At 44.3% G+C, this 22,940-nt stretch overlaps 1 protein-coding gene across 1 annotated transcript in view; it reads right to left on the bottom strand.

The window, feature by feature from the left end:
- slc12a6 (solute carrier family 12 member 6) overlaps nucleotides 1-22,940 on the bottom strand; it is a 104,665-nt gene that overhangs the window by 29,879 nt on the left and 51,846 nt on the right. Inside the window, exons 8-15 of the mRNA XM_080742202.1 lie at nucleotides 19,135-19,376; nucleotides 16,202-16,326; nucleotides 14,959-15,144; nucleotides 13,175-13,339; nucleotides 11,549-11,647; nucleotides 10,433-10,490; nucleotides 7,064-7,238; nucleotides 5,512-5,630 (exon numbers count right to left, since the gene is read on the bottom strand). Of these exons, the coding sequence (XP_080598328.1) occupies nucleotides 5,512-5,630; nucleotides 7,064-7,238; nucleotides 10,433-10,490; nucleotides 11,549-11,647; nucleotides 13,175-13,339; nucleotides 14,959-15,144; nucleotides 16,202-16,326; nucleotides 19,135-19,376 (1,169 nt within the window). The remainder of the gene's footprint in view (nucleotides 1-5,511; nucleotides 5,631-7,063; nucleotides 7,239-10,432; nucleotides 10,491-11,548; nucleotides 11,648-13,174; nucleotides 13,340-14,958; nucleotides 15,145-16,201; nucleotides 16,327-19,134; nucleotides 19,377-22,940) is intronic.

Here is a 22,940-nt window from a genome sequence, read left to right on the forward strand (position 1 = left end):
CGACAGGAAATGTTCAAAACACATCTATATTTCTCTTTGTACAAATACATTAACGTGTATTCTTTTTATACCACATGTTTTTTAGGACCCTTATGGTGTCTAGTTATGATTTCTTCTTGTTGCGTGTTCAACTAATGTCCCATGGGGTTCATTGTTAACCTTTTCTTACATCTATCCCCAATCTGGACCATACGATGGACAACATAAAATGGCTTAACTCTTGATGTAAACAACCTACAGGGACAAATGAACACAATTTTCTATATGATTTTGATACGAGAAATGTATTTACGTCATAATTTTTAACATTCAAGCACATCTTGACCCTATTTCAGGACAGAAACAGCAAAAAACAACCAGAAAATGTTCCAAAACATCTATATTTCTCTTTGTACATATACATATTAAGGTGTATTCTTTTTATACCACTTGTTTTTTGAACCCTAATGGTGTCTAGACAATATTGCTTCTTGTTGCCGTGGTCAATCAACGTGGCTTGGGGTTCATTTTAACCCTTTCTTACACCTATCCCCAAAACAAAACATAAGATGGAGATAATAGAAAATACCAAAACTCTTGAAGTAAACAACATACAGAGACAAATCAACACATTTTCCCACATCATTTGCACCCAAGGAACTCATTAACGTGGTTATTATTAAGATTCAAGCACATTTTGACACTACTTCATGGCAGAAACTGCAAAAGATTTGCAGAAAATATTCAAATCACATCTATATTTCTCTTTGTACAACATTTCTAAGGTCACACGTCATGTTTCTTAGTACCCTAATAATAATAATAAACTTTATTTATATAGCACCTTTCATACAGCGACTGCAGCTCAAAGTGCTTCACATAAACAAAAACAACATCACAATTGCTTCACAAAAAAGTAGAAAAGCAGTAATAACAATACAACAAGGCAAAGCATGGCAGCAATATTAATAATAATAAAAATAAAATAAAAATGACAAGAGAATATAATCATAGAATCAAGACAAAATTAGTGGGTGGAACCGATAAGAATAGGAGAAATAAGAACGGTGGGCAAAGACAGCACAAGGTTAACTAAAAGCTATGGTAAATAAATGAGTCTTAAGCTGTCTTTTAAAAATGTCCACAGAGCTAGCTAATGGTGTCTAGTGTCAAGATTTAGTAGTGTTGCCCAACTCATGTCCCATGGGGTTCATGTTTTTTCCCCAGATATGTTTTTGGGCTTTTATGCCTTTATTGACAGGACAGTAGACTGACAGGAAACGGGGAGAGAGAGTGACACGCAGCAAATCTGGAAGGGCTCGGGGATCGAAACAGCGACCCACTGCAGGCTACACAAAGCCTACTGTATGTGGGATGCGCTCAGACCATTTTGAATCGATGTCCGTAAGTTATCAAAGAACAATTTCACTGGTCAGTGTCTTCCATCTCATCAAACTCCACCTCATCCTCTTCCTTATCATAATCATTATCATCACTGAGGACAGCCAACAGGTCAATGAGAGATTGGGGAAGAATTGGCCCACAAGACCAGACAGGCTCCAAAGTCCATCCTTCCGTCTTCTGCCACCCCTGACTTTCGTCATAGGTTTAGGCCCCCACAAGATTGGCTCAGCTGCTGGTTTGTAACAGGCCACTCACTCTATAGTTCACCCGCTGGATGTGGGGGATGAGCATATTGACAGAGGGGCAGGCAGGCAAAATGCACTCTAGACCTGCTGCAGAGGGTCTCGTCTTCTCCCACCAGTTCATTCAGCATCTTGCTCCTACCATGGTTCACTGATGTATCACATGCTTGATTTTACATCACACACGCGAAGGCTTCCAGCTGCTCCTGCACTTCCGGCTTCAACTTACACTCACACAGACGGAAGGATGGACTTTAGAGCCTGTCTGGTCTTGTTGGCCAATTCTTCCCCAATCTCTCATTGACCTGTTGGCTGTCCTCAGTGATGATAATGATGATGATAAGGAAGAGGATGAGGTGGAGTTTGATGAGATGGAAGACACTGACCAGTGAAATTGTTCTTTGATAACTTACGGACATCGATTCAAAATGGTCTGGGTGCATCCCACATACAGTATGCTTTGTGTAGCCTGCAGCGGGTCGCTGTTTCGATCCCCGAGCCCGTCCAGATTTGCTGCGTGTCACTCTCTCTCCCCGTTTCCTGTCAGTCTACTGTCCTGTCAATAAAGGCATAAAAGCCCAAAATCATATCTGGGGAAAAAACATGAACGCCATGGGACATGATTTGGGCAACACTACTAAATCTTGACACTAGACACCATTAGGGTACTAAGAAACATGACGTGTGACCTTAGAAATGTTGTACAAAGAGAAATATAGATGTGATTTGAATATTTTCTGCAAATCTTTTGCAGTTTCTGCCATGAAGTAGTGTCAAAATGTGCTTGAATCTTAATAATAGCCACGTTAATGAGTTCCTTGGGTGCAAATGATGTGGGAAAATGTGTTGATTTGTCTCTGTCTGTTGTTTACTTCAAGAGTTTTGGTATTTTCTATTATCTCCATCTTATGTTTTGTTTTGGGGATAGGTGTAAGAAAGGGTTAAAATGAACCCCAAGCCACGTTGATTGACCACGGCAACAAGAAGCAATATTGTCTAGACACCATTAGGGTTCAAAAAACAAGTGGTATAAAAAGAATACACCTTAATATGTATATGTACAAAGAGAAATATAGATGTTTTGGAACATTTTCTGGTTGTTTTTTGCTGTTTCTGTCCTGAAATAGGGTCAAGATGTGCTTGAATGTTAAAAATTATGACTTAAATAAATTCCTCGTGTCAAAATCATATAGAAAAATGTGTTCATTTGTCCCTGTAGGTTGTTTACATCAAGAGTTAAGCCATTTTATGTTGTCCATCGTATGGTCCAGATTGGGGATAGATGTAAGAAAAGGTTAACAATGAACCCCATGGGACATTAGTTGACCACGGCAACAAGAAGAAATCATAACTAGACACCATAAGGGTCCTAAAAAACATGTGGTATAAAAAGAATACACGTTAATGTATTTGTACAAAGAGAAATATAGATGTGTTTTGAACATTTCTGGTCGTTTTTCACTATTTCTGTCCGGAAATAGGGTCAAGATGTGCTTTAATGTTAAAAATGATGCCGGAAATGAATTCCCTGTGTCAAAATCGTATAGAAAAGTGTGTTCATTTGTCCTTGTAGGTTGTTTACATCAAGAGTGATGGCATTTTCTGTTATGTCCATTGTATGGTTGAGATTGGGGATAGTTGTGAGAAAAGGTTAAAAATTAACCCCATGGGACATTAGTTGACCACGGCAACAAGCAGAAATCATAACTAGACATCATAAGGGTCCTAAAAAACCTGTGGTATAAAAAGAATACACCTTAATTTATCTGTACAAAGAGAAGTATAGACGTGTTTTGAAAATTTTTGGGTTATTTTTTGCTGTTTCTGTCCTGAAATAGGGTCAAGATGTGCTTAAATGTTAAAAATAAGCACTTTAATGAATTCCCTGGGTCAAAATCATATAGAAAAGTGTGTTCATTTGTCCCTGTAGGTTGTTTACATCAAGAGTTATGGCATTTTCTGTTATGACCATTGTATGGTTCAGATTGGGAATAGTTGTGAGAAAAGGTTAAAAATGAACCCCATGGGACATTAGTTGACCACGGCAACAAGCAGAAATCATAACTAGACATCATAACAGTCCTAAAAAAACAGGTTTCGAAAACATGTCATTGGGGTGCTGGTAGACCCCTCTCTCCTGCCCTACTATCTATGTTGGATTAGTGTTTTTAGTTAACTTGACCTTTCACTCTGTACTTGGTCTGCACTTTCTCCCCTCTAAAAGAAACCTTTTTGCCAGAAATAGCCGATCTACAAGCTCACAACGCCTCGTGCTGCGAGGCGTTGTGAGCTTGCAGATCTGCTATTTTTGGCTTCTCAGATTATATGGGTTCAAGTGGTTAATTGCGACCGTAGGTCGCATTTACTATCAAACCCTGCACAAAGTGTAAGTCCGTCAGTCAGTCAGTCAGTCAGTCAGTCAGTCAGTCTGTCTGTCTGTCACACCTCACACGTCACACTCTTGCCCTGCTCATATCTCCGCAACCGTTGCCTCGATCCATGCCAAATTTTGCACACACGTTCCTTACCTGCCAAACTACAACCTCCAAGGACCCCCGGAGCTCCAGGGACCCCCAGGTCCCTGGGGGACCCCCAGATGTAAAAAATGACCAAATGTGCTAAACTGACCAAATGACCACCCCAACGGGGCTGCTCACGGGGAATTCCCGGGGACCACCCACTCCTGGTGCTCCAGAATGGATGCAAAAGTGGTGGCGCCCCCAGTGGAGGACCCCCTACACTGCAGCTCACATAAAATGCCGTAACTCCGGCTAGGAGCGACCGGGACAGCCGGGGCCGGTACCTATTCGTCCGCCTTGCCGGCGCGGAGACCCCACCCCTCATTTCTCACATGGCCCTCTTCTAGCGCCACCATGAGGCCGATTCTTGCAAAACACATTTTTGGACACTGCTCCTACAATTTTTGCCCTAAAATCACGCAAATCGGTACACAGTATGTCTACACTCATCCCATCAACATGAATCTCTCCCATATAGCGCCACCTCCAGGCCGATTTTTAAAAACACATTTTTGGACACTGCTCCTACAGATTTTGCCCTAAAATCACGAAAATCACTACACAGTATGTCTACACTCATGTCATCAACATGGATCAGGAAGATTTTGGCAAAACACATTTTTGCCCTATTTGTGGAGATAAGTGACCTACGGTCGCTTATCTCCCGATTAGGGAGTCTTACTGGTATATAAAAGGAGAAAAAAAAGTCTGTATCACTCAAAGATTTGGAGACCCCCTGTAGTAACTTTGAGGATCCCCTAGGGGTCCCGGACCCCCTGTTGAAGACCCTTGGCAGGGGTATTCAACGTTTTTAGTCCAGGGACCCCCAAACTGATTGGGAGATGGAGCAGGGACCCCCTGGGGGTGGGGCTACAACATAAATTGTACACATATGTATACAATTGTGTTTCATGTGTACATAAACATACCATAATGCGCATTCAATACTATGCAATTCATGCTTGTATTTTAAACATACATGTACAAGTGGCTGTACCACTGCCATTTAGAAACATACCTTATTAACTGAGTATACTATCAATCTGTCACTAACAATCTGTCAATTGCACAATACTCATGTGTACAAGCTATTCAAAAGAGACAGAATCATGTTTTTTTTTTATATTTAAAGACACATTCAAATTTCTCTTTTTTAAAATAAGAAAATATATAAAAGTGGACCCCCTGTAGTATCCCCACGGACCCCCTAGGGGTTGCGGACCCCCTGTTGAAGACCCCTGAGTTAAAGCATAAAAGAATGGTTGAAGTAATAACGTGTGATAATGCATTCCCGGTCTGGGTTAAGCAAACAAAAGTGTACTTTCCCCACCACTGCCCACCCCCACTGCCACAGATAAGAGTCTCACATGGAGAGGATGGGAGCCACCAGGTCCAGAGAGGCGATGAGGATTCCCAGCTCGGCTATCAGAGCGGTCAGCAGCAGAGCCCAGGTGGGCTCACCGTTGGCCTTCCCATGGCCAAACACCTGGGAGGACGCACGCACATTCACACACACACACACACACACACACACACACACACACACACGCACACACGCACGCGCGCACAAGCGCACACACACACACACACACACACACACACACACACACACACACAGGATGTTATTTTTGAGCAGCAAATCGCCGTTGTCGGGTGGAAACTTTGTATGTCCAAAAAACATCTGTTTTGTGTTTATCATTTTAAAATTAGTTTAAACTTGTGAAAATAGCCGATCTACAAGCAAACAACGAGGCATCGTGTGCTTGTAGATCTGCTATTTTCACTAATCTTGTGCGACAGTCTTGTATGATGAAGCAGGGCTTTACTTTACAAAACAAAAAAAAAAAAAAAAAAATTGGAGATACGAGGTTTCTGCCAGACAGTTTCTGCCAGACAGACAGATGTATAAGTGCCATTACATCCCTTTTTTGCCCCTTTTTACACTCACTTGTGTGCCAGGGTCTCTCACCAAAAAAGTAAAGTAAACAAAACTAGATTTAGGCTATTTTTGGTGACCAACATGGCCTCTTAACTAAGAATAAACCAGGCATAACCTCTCACTCCATGCCCTAAACCTAACCTCTAAATGCCTAATCCTAACCTGACACCTTTCCTAACTGCAAACCGACCCAGCAAGCACGGTCAGGACCTGGACCAATCAGTGACGTCTCGATTGGGGTCAGATCAAGTCAAACCATGACTAGTCAGATCTGGCCTAGAATATCACCTGATTTCAACCAACATAAATCCTGCCCACAAAAACGGACGTCCTGGAATAATCAGAGAGGGTCCGATCGAGGCCAGATAAATATATTAACTAGTCAGATATGTCAGAATATAACCTTACATGCTCATATTTCAACTAGCATTACAAACAATAACAATAATCCATAAGTCCATATGACGTTCTGGTAATGACGTCAAGATCATCCCCATATGGGCTGTGATCTGGCCTAGTTCTGAACGTCACCGGAGTCACCGGAGGACGTTATCATAACGTCATGACGTCATTTGGCTTGCAGGGTAATAGCCCAAATGTTTTTATTAAAAACATAAAATAACAAAGTGACGAACAGGAAGAAATGTCCCCACAATGTCACGTATGAAGGCAAGTGCACACTCATGCACTCACGCACGTGTGGCGGAGAGAGTCGCAGCCCCAGCCTGAAGCCTCAAAAGTCTAGTATCTGCTCTCGTTCCATAGGGATGTCCCTTTGGTGTGATGGTTAAGATACTGGAATTTCACGCGGGAGACCCGGGTTCGAAGCCGGGTGGGGAGGTTCGGATCACCTCCGTTACACACGCGTGCGCACTGCGCAGCCGCACTCACACACACACTCATATCTCAATAAAATAAAACACAAAACCAAAAGAATATCCATAATAACAAAAAAAAAATTAGTCAAAATGAAGTCTAACCCTGAGGAAGGGGATGATGTTGTCCTTGGCGATGGCCTGCAGCAGGCGAGGAGCGCCGGTCAGCGATTGGAGGCCGGCGCCGCACGTCGAGAAGAAGGAGCCAATCACGATGACCCAGGGGGAGGGCCAAGCCAGGGTTCCCACCACCAAGTTCCCCTTCACTGAGTCTCCAAACCTGCAGGGGGCAGCATTGTGCTCTGTATTTACTGGTAGTTTTAGTGATAGATTCCTTTTTGTAGGACAGATACTGCTCCATCAACTGGAGCAGTGGATCCAAACATGTGCGACCCTTACTACACAATTGTCCAAATATGGAGGCACAGCAGGACGGTGGACCACAAATTTCACAAAATGTGAAAACTCTCTGGTATCTAGTACCATAGACCAATGGGCCACATTACAAAAATGTAATTTTTTGCTTTATAACTTAAAACAAGTGCATTATTTTATGCATTGGAATTCCATTTATATTCTGTCAATGACAATTTGTAATCAAAATAATTTTAAATAAAATAAAGTTATATTTTCTCTCTTTTTAATAATTCTTTGCAATTATCCTATTCAACACAAACACTAATGTACAAACTAATGTACATTGTCTGCTATTTGTCTGGGTTGATTTCTGTCTGCCTTCTATCAAGTGGGATAACATTAAAGATAGCTGAGCACATCTCTCTTTCAATTGCTTCACAATGTTATGTATGACGTGGCCCTTAGTCAACACAAATGGCTTTTTACAGAAAATAAACTTAGAATCAAACAATCTACTTAAATAGATTACCTAGACTGTTTAGCTACCAAATGGCTAATGATGCAGTTCAGTTGTTAAGTTGAGCTACAGTACATCTCTCTTTCATTTGATTTGCATTAGGCCTACACTGACATTTTGGGTATGCTAATTAGTCGGACAGAGCCATTGGAACGCAAGGTCCAATCAGCTCAGTTTAAAGTAGAGGTCTGCGCGGGACTGATTTTTTTGATCCCGCTCCCGCCCGCTCCCGCATCATTTCTGACCACTCCCGCCCGCCCCCGCAATGATTTCATTTTTGACCGCCCGCAGACAATTCCTCTCCGCCGCTCCCACCCGCGACAAACAAATGATGTGAATTTAGTCCCGCGGACTCCCGCGGCGCACATTACCGCAGAACGTCCAACAGCCTCCCTCCCAAGAAGGCACATTGAAATGAGATCCAAAACCATTACCAAACAAAAAAGTGTGCCATGTGCGTGATGCGAGGAGCATATATTTGTGACGGACTGACGGTGGCGTGAGAACAAAATGAGAGAGAGAGAGAGGGAGAGGGCGAGTGACGGGGCACGGAGTGAGAGAGCAAGAGGCGAGAGAGAGAGAGAACTTGGCGGAGAGAAAGAGAGACTCCAGTCCATGTACTGTATCAATGTGGGTGCGTTGTCCTCACTCAGCAGGGGGAATTGCGTTCTCTATTCACATCTTGACTTGCTAAAGAAGGCACGTTGACGTTTGTATCTTATCCATTGAGATCCAAAACCAACAGGACTAGTGTGCGAGAGAGGAGCATTTGTGAGGTTGTTAACAGAGGTAAAGTGTTTGTATTATGGGACATAGGCGATGGGACTATATTATAATAAATAGTTGTTATTTATTAGGCTAAATAGTGAGTGACAATGCCGCCGCAAATATCTGCCCACCGGTTAGCCGTTAACAGACGAGAGCGGGAGGGAGGGGGAGTTAGAGCTGAGCGAGAGAGAGAGAAAGAGAAAGTCCACTGCTGTAGGTGCATGCGTTGTCCTCAGGCGCGCTCAGCAGGGGAAATTACATTCTCTACATATTCACATCTTGCTAAAGTATATAGATTATAAGCTTATTGCGGGAGAGTGCGGGATTTTGCGGCGCCCGCCGATGTTATTTTGACCGCCCGTCCCCGCCCGTGGTGATTAAAATATTGCCCGCGCCGCAATATATGGCGACAGGTCCTGCAGGTCCCGCGGGAGTGCGCTCCCGTTGCAGGGCTCTAGTTTAAAGCTTGTTGGATGCGTGACTTCGAGGACATTAAGCTGGTGGGCCAGTCAAAATTGCACCGCGGGCCGGAAGTGGCCCGCGGGCCGGAGTTTGAGTATCACTGCCATAGACTATCGAGCTTGAGCCATTTAATTTGTGTTTATTTGACAGACAGACAGATAAATCAGATGTAGTGGTTTTTCATAGTCATATAATGACAACTAGACTGCACTCGAGGTGCCAACTTGCTCCTTGTGCACTCGGGCCATGTATGTATGGCCTACTTGTGCGCCAGCAGAGCACACCTTGTTATTTATATCAGGTCGCACTTGTTGATGGTGACATCACCAAGGGTGATGGCCCCTCATTGGCTGTTGATGGTGATGTCACCAGGAATGCTGGTCCCTGATTAACTACGGGCGTAAACATAAACAGAGGACGCGACAGAAACAACAGATGCACTACATGCGCACTCTGCTGGCGCAAGTACAGAGGCGTCAATTGGGTATGGCAAGGCATGGCAGCTGCCATACCTTGGCTACAGGGGGAAAAAATAAATGTACTTCTAGACTTAAAATAAATTGATCATGCCTGTTGCTAAGGTATGGCAACATGACTGGTGTCTTGAACGCGTGCTTTCGCACGCGTGCAAGACACCAGTCATGTTGCCATACCTTAGCTTTTGCTGAACTGACACCACTGCGCAAGTAAATATAATGGCGGTCGTCTCTCGCATGTCGCTTCCCATCTCTCTACCCCATCTCGTCTTACTGCGTCTCACTGTTGAAAGGCACGTGGATATTTACGCATTTTGTGGAGAAAATACATAAGTTATATTTCTCACACTATACAGCAGTGTTTCTCAAATGGGTAGGGGTACGCTGAGGTACTTCATGGGGTACTCAGAAAAATAGAAGTAGGCCTATTAAATCACTGTTATGTTTAATGATGACACTTGGAGAAACGTGTTGTGAGCCTGATAGTTGCTAACCCAAATTATGGTACCAGGCAACTGGGATGTGTTTGAATGATAAATGTAAGTTATTGACACGAAAACTGGACCGGAATGTTATGGCCACAGTGTTGAAAATAAATCTTTTCAGGAGGCACCATTGTGAAAATATATCTTTTCAGGAGGCACCGTTTGAAACTCTCACTCCCTTTCTTATATGTGATGGTTTTATGGCTTTAATTGCAGTTTTATAAGGAAATTTTTTTTGTCGGGTAAAGGGGGTACTTGGATTAAAACATCTGGGAAAGAGGGTAAAAAAAAGGATTGAGAAACACTGCTATACAGTATACGATCACCTGAAGAACAACCACCATTATTAACCTATAGGTTAATAATGGGCGTTGTGTTCCTGTGAGATAATGTGTGAGGTCGTACTAACTTGTCTCTGAGCACCACTCCCTCGATGCAGGCTCCGAAGAGAATGACACTGCTCAGGTCTGATTGGTCCACAATAAGGAACAACAACAACAGTCCCAGCGGACACAGTGAATCCCAGTGGAACACACATTACACAGTCACTTTAGCAAGCTATTTGTTAAACACAGGGGTCTTCAACGTTTTCAGGCCAAAGGACCCCTTAGTTGAGAGAGAGCAGGAACCCCCACAACCTTTTCATAGATTCCATATACAGCCGTTTCATCGTTTGACAGCACAATCATCAGTGTATTTCGGACTTCATTTTTGTACTTCAATCATCAGATATTTAACCACTTGAACTGTCAATACTTAACAGTTTCCCAGCCAAAATAGAATGGTTGTTGAAAAAGACGGCGCGGCTGAGACTCCTTGCTCAGATGTACGGTATATTCCGGTTTTAATATTAAGGGGCTCCCCGTGGCTTGGAAGGGTTAATAAACTTGACCTTTCACTTTGTACTTAGTCTGCTCTTTTTCCCCTCTACACCAAAGGTCTTTGCCAAAAATAGCCAATTTACAAGCTCACAACGCCTCGCAGTGCGAGGCGTTGTGAGCTTGTGAATCTGCTATGTTTGGCTAAAGTTCTCAGAATATGGACGCTAGGGTTCAAAAGGTTGATATAAAAAAGGAGAAAAAAAAAGTTTCTATCACTCAAAGATTTGGAGGACCCCCTGTAGTAACTCTGGGGACCCCCTAGGCGTCCCGGACCCCCTGTTGAAGACCCCTGGTTTAACACTTTGACAGCCATAGTTATGCCATAACTAATGTAGATTAGTGCCATGGCTTTTTCCAATTGTTTTACCAGATTTTCGAGGGATCCATGTACACGGCATGTTTCCATTATGTACACGGAGGGTTCCAGTCACGGCCGACAAACGTCTTTTCTTTCACGAGGAGAAGAAGAAATACAACCGCGATGATCCGTGCTTAGGTTATGATCCATAGAAAAGGGTCAGTTTTGACCAAACATGCGATGTGGGAAAAGAATCTGAGATATATCAATGTTTCTGCAGCCAGGATGAACACAAGTCAATGGACGTCCAGATATCCTGACAACATTATTGTTATCGGAAGGATACAGACGAGGGAGGTTGTGAGGATGGCCAGGATGGTTCCAATGGGTATGGAGCGCTGGGCGTCCTTCAGGTCCCCTGAGCGGTTGGAGCCGGCCATAATGCCTGAGGAACATAAGGACACCATGGCATATAGCAGTTTACCATGAGAAATGTCACAGCTTGTCTGCATGTAGACATGAAGCTGTGTGTGTACACATTGTTACAGTCTAAGGGCTGGTTCCCTTGACACATCACTGTGACATCACAGGTGATATCACGTATTCCCCAGAATCCCTTTTATGCCCATATATGAAGACCACTGGCCAGATGGCCAAGACATGGCCCATATCTGTGTGGCCGGTTCAGATAGAGCATGTGTGGAATAAAATAGATTCTATGTTGTGATGTCATGGGAACCACTCTAACAGAACCTTTTATGCCCATTTATGGAGATCCCTGATGTTAATTAGGCCTAACCTATACTGTAGTTACTGTAGGCCTAAATCAGAAATTAGCCTACAAAAACAAATATGTTGCTACATACTGTACATGTACTGTAAGCCCCTCCCATGTAGCAAAATGTGTTCCCGGCCTGAATGGGTTAAGCCCATATCTAACAGGACTTCATATGGGAATGCCCATATATGGAGGAAGACATCCCATATCTGTGTGGCTGGTTCAGACAGGGATCTCTCCATGTATGGGCATAAAAGGGATGTACTATATACAGTACATGGATCTCCATATCTGGGTAACTGGTCCGATATACATCACTGGCCAGATGGACGAGAATTGCCGCCCTGAGGTAAACTACTGCCAATTCCCACCACCATCGCGCACCAGCATTTTTATTCAAACCGTTTGAATGACAATGCTGGTGTGATGGTGGTGGGAATTGGCTCTGGAAGGTTCCATCATCCATATCCCACAGTTTTTTGTAACCCATTTTTCACCCAGTGCCAATTTCCTAAGCTGTAATCCTGGGCGCTAGTCTCCCTCTGCCAACCTGGGGAGAGCCCTGAACCGAGCTCATGCTTCCTTTAATGTATCACCTGACAGGGAGGGGGGAGCTTCCCCGGTTAGACGTAGCGCGTGGAAGGAACACGTTATTCCAACCAGTGCTCCACCTGTGCTGTGTACATTTCTGACTAATAAAGTGTTCAGTCAATCAAACCAAGGAAAAACGGTCCCACCCTAATTTACAGTACAGAATAAAGCCATAATAAGAAATGATGTGTTTGTAATTAGAAATAATATGTTTTCATTAGACAGAAACAAACACAGTTATACCTTAATTACCCCTACATTATGTTCTAATTAGAAATCGAATAAGGGAATTGTTGGCGCTCGCCGAAAGATCTGGCCGCGATTAATAGCGCTCGGCGATTTCTCCCCGAGCGTTTCTAGATATCTAGCAGTTGATATTTGGCTCTGTCGCAAACTGGACCTACAGTATGAAAGCGGTTGCGCACGCTGAGAAGATCTGTGTTAAATGATTAGAACATAATGTAGGGGTAATTAAGGTTTGTTTCTGTCTAATGAAAACATATTATCTAATTGCAAACACATTATTTCTTATTATGGCTTTATTCTGTCTTATTCTGTACTATAAATTAGGGCGGGACCGGAAAAACAATACAATCTGTTTACCTGTGACCGACGGGAAGAAGATTCCCACCAGCAGCGTGAAGGAGGTGGTGATGTCAGCGAACACGTACGGCCGGTGATTGGTCGCTGGGTGTGCCACGTGAGGCGAGGGGAGGGACCCTTTCTCCAGGACCTCCCCTTTGCTGAGGTAGGTGCTCCACACGTTCTCTGTGGATGGAGACGGAGAGGTAGGGGTGGGCGATATGGTGATAAATATCGTTGAGATGATACAATGTCTCCACGATATGCCTTTTCAGAGATATCGTATGTATTGTGATACAATGAGAGAGCCTTAAAAAAAAATCCTGTTGAATTGTTAATACAGACATTCATTGCTGAATTTATTTAAATCCATCCATCCATCCATCCATCTTCAACCGCTTATCCGGAATCGGGTCGCGGGGGTAACAGTTCCAACTGAGACTTCCAGATTTCCTTATCCTGCGCAACTTCCTCCACTCCCTCTGGGAGTATACCGAGACGTTCCCAGGCCAGTCTGGAGATATAATCCTTCCATCTGGTCTTTGGTCTGCCACGGGGTCTCCTCCCAGTGGGACGTGCATCGAGGACCTTCCTAGGAAGGCGCTCGGGGGGCATCCGTACTAGATGCCCGAACCACCTAAGCTGGCTCCTTTCCAAGTGAAGGAGCAGCGGTTCTACTCCAAGTCTCTCTCGGGTGATTGAACTTCTCACCCTATCTCTAAGGGAGATACCAGCCACCCTTCTGAGAAAACTCATTTCGGCCGCTTGTACCCGAGACCTTATACTTTCGGTCATGACCCACACTTCATGACCATAGGTGAGAGTGGGAACGAAGATTGCTCGAAAGACAGAGAGCTTTGCCTTCCGGCTCAACTCTTTTTTCTTTCTCGAACTTTACAATGTCAAGGTCTCCCTTTAACTCTGACAGTGTACAAATGAAACCAAATGGACCCGTAAGGGTCCATTTGGTTTCATTTGTACACTGTCAGAGTTACATACTTGTAAGGGTCGATTTAGACCTCCCAAAAGGAACCCAGAGAGTCACTGGACCCCACTTTGAGGACCACTGGTCTAAAAGGTCTGTTAGTCCTTTTTCCTTTAGTTTTTGTTACCTAATAGGTGGTTGTACAGTTAAGTAACTTGAAAAATGACCATAAAAACCGTGATGCAGCTTGGAAAAATATCGCAATATTGTATTTTTCCATATCGTCCACCCCTACAGAGAGGCACTTTATTAGCTGAGCGAGCCACCAAGCTACTGACATGCTATTGTAATGAGACTGTCTGTGTTTGTGTACTGTATGGATTAAAGCAAAATAAACCTGAAAAAGATGCCAATTCCTATTATGCCATTTGTGAATAGGGATGGTTATTATTGTCGTTTATCGTAATAATAAAAAAAAAACACTCACAATAATTCGTATTGTGGAGATTAAAATTTATCGCGAAATTATTATTAACCTCCGTCGTGAACTGGGATCAATTAAAACGGACCTGGAAATAACGTACGTTTTTTTTTTTTTTTTCAATCTTCTGTGAGCTTGTATATCTGCTATTTTTTGGCAAACATTCCGCCCCAGGATAATGGATTGTTGGGGATATTTTGCGATAATATCATAAATCAAAATTACCTTGGTCGCAATAATCGTGACATGAAATGATCATATTGTCCCATCCCTATTTGTGAAGCAGTGTGAAATCCCTAAATGTACTCCAACAACCAGCAACGCACGCACGCACGCACGCACGCACGCACGCACGCACGCACGCACGCACGCACCCACCCATATATACCGGTACAGTACCTGTGATAATGCCACTGGCCAGCCCAGGGATGCCTCTGATCTGGGTGAACCTGCTCTGGGTGAAGTAGTCGTCGCAGGAGGAGTTGAGGAGGTCTGAGCCCTCACAGAACTGCTTCCACAGCGCAGAGGGCCTCTCCACGGGGCCCGACCCGGGGTCGAAGGTCGGGGCCACGGTGGTGCTGTTGTCTGTTTGTGCGAGAACGAGGAGAGGAGGGTTTCGTGTTTAAAGCCGTTTGAAGTCACTGGATGGAGATTAAGTCTGGTCTGATGTAAGATCCTGCAATCTTTCAGTAAATGCACAAAAGCTCTGTGTGCGTGTGTTATCTGTCTTTCATGTACTCTCGAGAACAACTGAGCGACTTCAAACCCGGCGTGTGTGTGTAGCCGAGGACCTGAGGGAGTGTGTTGCCCCGGTGTGAAGTCGGTCAGTGCTGACGTCATACACGAGAGGCACTTCTACGCACGAGAGGCACTTCTGCGCTGTCTACGGAACTCGCCTTCGGCTCGTTCCTGCAGCAACGCAGGCGTGCTGATAATTATGATAACACACACCCTCAAGTAATATTGCAATTATACCCTTGTCAACTTCATTTCATTGTAATTAAGATATTTTTGTTTGTTTTTAATGCCACATTTAGCTACTACTTTATGTCCCTGAACTGCTAGCGTAGCCGCTAGCCTAGTGTTGGGACCCGGCCCAGCTGATTTCTTTGTTTGATGAGACCCGTTCCATAATGCTCATTAGCATCACGGATAGAGAGCTATTTCAACCAATCAGATACCTTCATCGGAACTACCCGTTGTATAATGAGTACTAAACTAGTAGTAGTCTGGGCACAACGGACCCCCAGCGGACATCAACCTCTTATCTCTCAAACTGAAACAGTATCCTAAAGTATAGAAAATCTCACCATTGTCAATTGCAGTATGAAATACAACCACATACTGTATACTGTAGGTCGTGGTAAGGGCAAAAGGGGGAATAACCGCTCTACAAGCTCACAATGCGTCACAATGTCATGCGTTATGACCTTGTAGGTCAGCTATTTTCACACATAGGAACATAACAAAGTAAAGTTATTTCACCTCTAATGACAAGCCCAAAATAAGGACGCCATGTTGAAAGTGGTTAATTCTAACCTAACATATCAGTTTTCTTTCTTTATTTTAAGTGTACATTTGTACCAGACTAGACTAATATTTATGTGCAGTAGAGCTCACTTTAAACAGCATCTTAACAAACCTTCAGTGAAGGAGGTGATGTTGGCGTCTTCTCTGTCCGTCTCTCTGGCCTCGTACACCGTCTTGTTGCAGTAGGTGTCATGGAGAGCGTGGGCGTTGATGGTTCGATTCCCCAGCATGCACACCCTGTGGGCAAAGGGATTAGACTCATCAGGATACCGTTTCTCAAACAGTGGTTGGGGGCCCATGTGTGGGTCGCGGAGCAATTTGTATGGGTCACGACTAGAGTAAAAATCCAAATTTATTTTCCTACATAAAAAAAAAAATGAAATCCTGAAAATAACCGATCTACAAGCTCACAACATGGCGCAAAGCAACACGTTGTGCTCTTGTAGATCTGCTTTTTTCACTATTTTGGTTCTCGGGCGAACGTCTAATCTCTCTTCTGGGTCTCGACCTGAAAGGGTTGGGAACCCCTGCATTAGAGCAGTGTTTCTCCAATTTTTAAATTCCAAGGTCTCACCATAACTCTGACAGTGTACAAATGGAACCAAATGAACCCTGACGGGTTCATTTGGTTCCATTTGTAGACTGTCAGAGTTAAAGACTTGTATGGGTCAATTTAGACACTCCTAAAGGAACACACAGAGTCCCTGGAATCTACTTTGAGAACCACTGCATTAGAGCATCCACTTTGTCAGTCACAGCGGTGTGAGTGACAGAGTTGGTCAGCTGAGGCGTCAGTCAAGAACGAAAGCCGTGTCAACACGCCGGTGTAGGGACAGACAGGTGGCCTTTAGACGAATTGCAATACTGTCTCCAATAATGTCTGCCTCCTCTGTCCACCAGCATGGCAGTGTTAGCTCTAAGTCAGTGTTTCTCAACCTTTTTTATGCATGGGCACACTTTTCATGTCCCAAGAATCCATGGGCACACCAACATAATACCGGGGTGTAAATAACCTTGTATCTCCAAGTTTCAAATGTGTACGTTTCTTGATAGATACCTTTATTATCCCAAGGGGGAAATTTAGTCATTTCCTTGGCAAAGTAAAGCCCTGCTTCATCATACAAGGCTGTCGCACAACAGTAGTGAAAACAGCAGAAAACAGCAGTGAAAACAGCAGAAAACAGCAGATCTACAGCAGATCTATGTGCTTGTAGATCGGCTGTTTTCACTAGTTTAAATCATTTTTAAAATGATAAATACAATACTGGCTTTCAAGCAGTTTCAAGGGGCACACTTGATCCTTTTCAGGGGCACACCAAAGGTCCCCAGGCACTGTGGTTGAGAAACACTGCTCTAAGCACAAGTTGAGTTATTTTCTCTCACAATTTCATCTTTGCACTTGATTCTCGTCCAGGTCCGTTTTCCCACCCAGTCAAAATCCGTTCATTCACAAATCAAAGTGTGAGCACTTCTAAATTCTACTACCAATCTGCACTGCAGCCAGCCAATCGGCGATTGGGCTCCGTCTTTCAAATGTCTCTGCCTCTAAACCTGTCACTCTCTTTTCAGCCAGCGACTGAGCAGAAAGAAGGAAGTCTTAGACTCCAAAGGAGGGATATCTCTCCTGTCTATAAGCTATCTAAGTGTAATGCTAATGGAGTCCAAACGTCAAAATCTGCACTTTATTCAATAAACACTTTCGATTTGGTCTTGAAATTGGTGACCTGCCAAAATACGTGACCCTCTTGCGGAATTCAGTTTATAACGTTGTGTCTGAACGTAAATCAGTGCTGTTTGTTTGCTAACAAGACTTTAACCTAGTATGTAGGCCACGTATTTCGAGACCTAAATGGTGTGAAGTCCACAGGCTGCTCACATATTTCAGCAGCTCATCAATTTCACTGAGGGCAGAGGAGGTGACGAGGCAGAAATTTGAGCATTGGAATTTGGCATTTCTCCACTATTAGCTAAGTGTGCCTGCTTGGATACTCACACACTTTGTTGACGTATTGGGACGTGAGGTGCAGTATTCTGCAAGCACTTACAATGCCCAATACGTCCCAACGTTTCTTTTGTTCTTTTTCTATTTCTTCTTTTTACCCCAATTCTTCCCACCCCAATTATTTCCTCCTCACGCACATTTTTGTGTGTAGTCACTGTTATTGCTTGTAGCTTGTAGATCTGCTATTTTTGGCAAAGAGATTTGGTGTAGAGGAGAAAAAAGAGCACGCCAAGTACAGACTGGAAGGTCATGTTTTTTTTTAGGTATTGACGGTACAAGTGGTTAAATATCTGAAAACACAAATTGACATGATTCCAAAATACACTGATGATTGTGCTGTCAAAAGATGAAACTATATGGAAACAGGTTGTGTGGGGGTCCCTGCTTCATCTCTCCCTCAACTAAGGGGTCCTTGGCCTGAAAACATTGAAGACCGCTGGTGCAGTGGATGAAATACCACACAAATCTTTCAAGTGATTTGTGTGACATGAGCCCCATTTCCACTGTAGGGCCGACCCAGAACTAGAACCAGAACTTTCAAGAACCTGTGAAGTTCCGGGACCAAGTTCTGCTTACGTTTCCATACAACCAGAACTAACCAGGAAGGTCCCAAAAAAAGAACAGCAGCGCTGCTGGCCCCTCCAATAGGTTCCCAGAACGAAAGTTTAGTTCTACCTCAGGAGCAGGATCGAAAAAAGGTTCCAGGAACCTCGTCTGGAACGGGGTCCAGTCAATATCCCCACGGGCCGCTGTTCCGACTAGCGTCGGCAGGTTAGTTACTCGTCACGGTTACTGAGGTTAAGTTTAGGGTTAGGGTTAGAGTTAGGGTTAGTTTTAGTGACGGAATACCGGCCCGTCGGCACACTGATGCGGCCGTGTGCAATGGAAACAAAACCAGAACCAAAAAAATAGGTTCAGTTTCCTGAAAGTTCTGGTTCCACCTTGCAGTGGAAAAGGGGCTATGGACAACTAACTTGTTTTAAGAAATGAAAGCAAAATAAATTCCAAGATTGAGATATATATACTGTATGGGGGTTTCTTACGGGAACTGTGGCGGGCTGAAGGCGGAGACGAGCGCCCCGGTGTAGATGGACAGGATGGAGATGATGACGCACGCCAGGAAGATGGAGGCCAGCTTGTTGACGTACTTGACGCCGACGAACACCAGCAGGGACATGAGCAGCAGGCAGATGGAGCCGTACACGCGCATGTTGTTGAGCATGGCCGCGCCCTCGCCGTCGGGCTCGCTGGGCACGAAGATGGCCGCCCGCGGCGCTATGTACATCTGGAGGGAGGGACGAGGGAGAGAGAGAGTAAGAGACATTTCAAGACATCTGTAACTCAAATCTCTGCTTCTGGGGGTCCCTGGGGGTCCCTGGAACAACATATTTTGAGATGGGGGTCCGCGGCCGAATACAAGTCATTTTGGGGGTTCCTTGACATGAAAAAGTTTGAGAACCACTGATTTAGAAGAAGCATTTAGAAGACATTTATCCAACTCTTTCCGCGGGAGTTTACTGGAGATTATTTGGACCACACTTCCGGTTTAACAGCAGAAATACAAGCTCACGTCGCGTCGCAGATGCAGCCTGTTGTGACTCGTGAGCTTGTAAATCACACTCGGCTGTGACGCCGGAAGCTCGGTACAGCGTCTGCGCAATGCACTATGGGGCGTTGGAAACTCGTGGATAAGGGTCCATTTGGTTACCAACTTTTCATAATTTAACTGGAACCCCCTCAAGGACCACTGGCGGTCCCCGGACCACTGGTTGAGAACCACTGTACTACAGCGTCACACAAAAGTAGATCTACATGCTCAAAATGCGTCGCTTCACGCCTCGTTTCGAGCTTGCAGATCTGATACTTTTGCAATTTCTTTCATTTGAATGCTGAAAAAAGTAACATTTTTGGATATAATGATGTCTCCACCAGACAGAGAGGATATATTCTGGGAACAAATAAATCCTGCACACTGTCTTCACTTACACACAAAAGGTTCTAATGGAAATACAATGATTCGGTCGCATTGACCTTCATCAGATACGTGATGCAAGTCAGTGTGACCGAAACCTTTTGGCTCTGAGTGAAGAGACAGTGTGCGTGGGATGTATGATCTTGATCCTTTCTCATGCACTGACTGACTGCTCCTACTACGGACCTGTCCACTTTTCACAAAAAAGTGTGTTTTTATATCAGTGGTGCTCAAACATTTTAAAGTCAAGGACCCCTAGAATTATATGTATTTGACTGCGGACCCCCAAATCAAAATATTCTGTTCCAGGGACCCCCAGAAGCAACGATTTCGTTAAAAAGGTTTGCTTTGAAAAATGATATGATACCCACGCCGCGACTCCTGGGTTTTATTTTCTAATCATCATCTGTCGACCACAGTCGAGATAAAAGACATTCTGGTTTTATCTCCCAATGCTTTGGGCCATATCTTCCACTTGGGAGACCAGTGCACATAGCAATAGCATCTACATTGCTATATATCATTTTTTATCGCACAATTTTGCAACCCATTTTTCACCCGGTGTCAATTATCTAGTGTAATCCTGGGCGCTACACTCCCTCTGCCAACCTGGGGAGAGCAACGGACTGACCTCATGCTTCCTTCTATGCACGAAGTCTTTTCACCTGGGGGGAGTTTCTCTGGTTGGACGTAGCGTGGAAGGAACACGTTATTCCAACCAGTTCCTTTCCTCTCCATCAGGCGCCCCAGCTGGCCAGGGGGAGGCAGTACAGAGACCAGGATTACTGCATGTTTTTTGTGAGGGTACCTACCTACCCTCGCAGACACTTGGAGAACATTGCTATTTTAGGCATGTTGGGGGCTTTAAAAGAGATCTGAGCACACAAAAAATGTGGAGGAGAGGAAGTCAAGTAAAAAGAAAACGCGCATTTTATAAAATTGCTAACATGTTTCGACCGGTTTGGTCTTCATCTAGGCGAGAACTGCAAACTAATTTGTGCTTTTCTGCCGTCATTCAGAGTACAGTGATGTGTGACAGGAAACAGGGAGAGAGTGAGACGTCGCCGGTTTGCCGCATGTCACTCACCGTCTCTCCCCCCATTTCCTGTCAGTCTACTGTCCTATCCAATAAAGGCATAAAAGCCCCAAAAAACTCATCTTTAAACCCGCGATTGCATCGGAGCCTATATGTCATGGGTATTCAACTGGCGGCCCGCAGGCCAATTGCGGCCCGCGGGGACCTTCCTTGTGGCCCCTGGAGCAATTAAAAAAAAAATCCCAAATGTTTTTTTTTTTGTGGAGGCTAATGAACGTTATAGGTATGGTTTGAGCGATATGAAACGTGAGCTTCATTTTACCATAATCACAGACTCACAGTATCATATTCCATCATATTCAAGTGAAGTGACTCCAGTCAGAGCACTGCAGCAGAGTGGAGTGTGTGTGTCTGCGACCCACCTGATCCTCGTTGAGCATCGTTAAAGCATCAAAGAAGGCAATTGTGTGTGCACTGTCAATAAGGTCGACATCAGTGCCAGGTTGGCCATCACTAGTGTGATGTAGTTAGCAGCACTAGGTTTTACCAAGAAAGCATGTTTACAACTGTCAACTTGCGAGGGCGCGGCATGGCCGCGCCCTCGCCGTCGGGCTCGCTGGGCACGAAGATGGCCGCCCGCGGCGCTATGTACATCTGGAGGGAGGGACGAGGGAGAGAGAGTAAGAGACATTTCAAGACATCTGTAACTCAAATCTCTGCTTCTGGGGGTCCCTGGGGGTCCCTGGAACAACATATTTTGAGATGGGGGTCCGCGGCCGAATACAAGTCATTTTGGGGGTTCCTTGACATGAAAAAGTTTGAGAACCACTGATTTAGAAGAAGCATTTAGAAGACATTTATCCAACTCTTTCCGCGGGAGTTTACTGGAGATTATTTGGACCACACTTCCGGTTTAACAGCAGAAATACAAGCTCACGTCGCGTCGCAGATGCAGCCTGTTGTGACTCGTGAGCTTGTAAATCACACTCGGCTGTGACGCCGGAAGCTCGGTACAGCGTCTGCGCAATGCACTATGGGGCGTTGGAAACTCGTGGATAAGGGTCCATTTGGTTACCAACTTTTCATAATTTAACTGGAACCCCCTCAAGGACCACTGGCGGTCCCCGGACCACTGGTTGAGAACCACTGTACTACAGCGTCACACAAAAGTAGATCTACATGCTCAAAATGCGTCGCTTCACGCCTCGTTTCGAGCTTGCAGATCTGATACTTTTGCAATTTCTTTCATTTGAATGCTGAAAAAAGTAACATTTTTGGATATAATGAGGTCTCCACCAGACAGCGAGGATATATTCTGGGAACAAATAAATCCTGCACACTGTCTTCACTTACACACAAAAGGTTCTAATGGAAATACAATGATTCGGTCGCATTGACCTTCATCAGATACGTGATGCAAGTCAGTGTGACCGAAACCTTTTGGCTCTGAGTGAAGAGACAGTGTGCGTGGGATGTATGATCTTGATCCTTTCTCATGCACTGACTGACTGCTCCTACTACGGACCTGTCCACTTTTCACAAAAAAGTGTGTTTTTATATCAGTGGTGCTCAAACATTTTAATGTCAAGGACCCCTAGAATTATATGTATTTGACTGCCGACCCCCAAATCAAAATATTCTGTTCCAGGGACCCCCAGAAGCAACGATTTCGTTAAAAAGGTTTGCTTTGAAAATGATATATTCAAAGATTTGCACACATTTTCAGTGTTTAAAAAATAGCAGATCTACAAGCTCGCAGCGCGGCACTCGGTGCCGCGCTGTGAGCTTGTATATCTGCTATTTTTCAATAGTTAAAGCATAAAATAATGGTTAAAGTGATT

The sequence above is a fragment of the Nannobrachium achirus genome (assembly GCF_963921795.1).
Source record: "Nannobrachium achirus genome assembly, chromosome: 14".
Lineage (NCBI taxonomy): Eukaryota > Metazoa > Chordata > Actinopteri > Myctophiformes > Myctophidae > Nannobrachium > Nannobrachium achirus.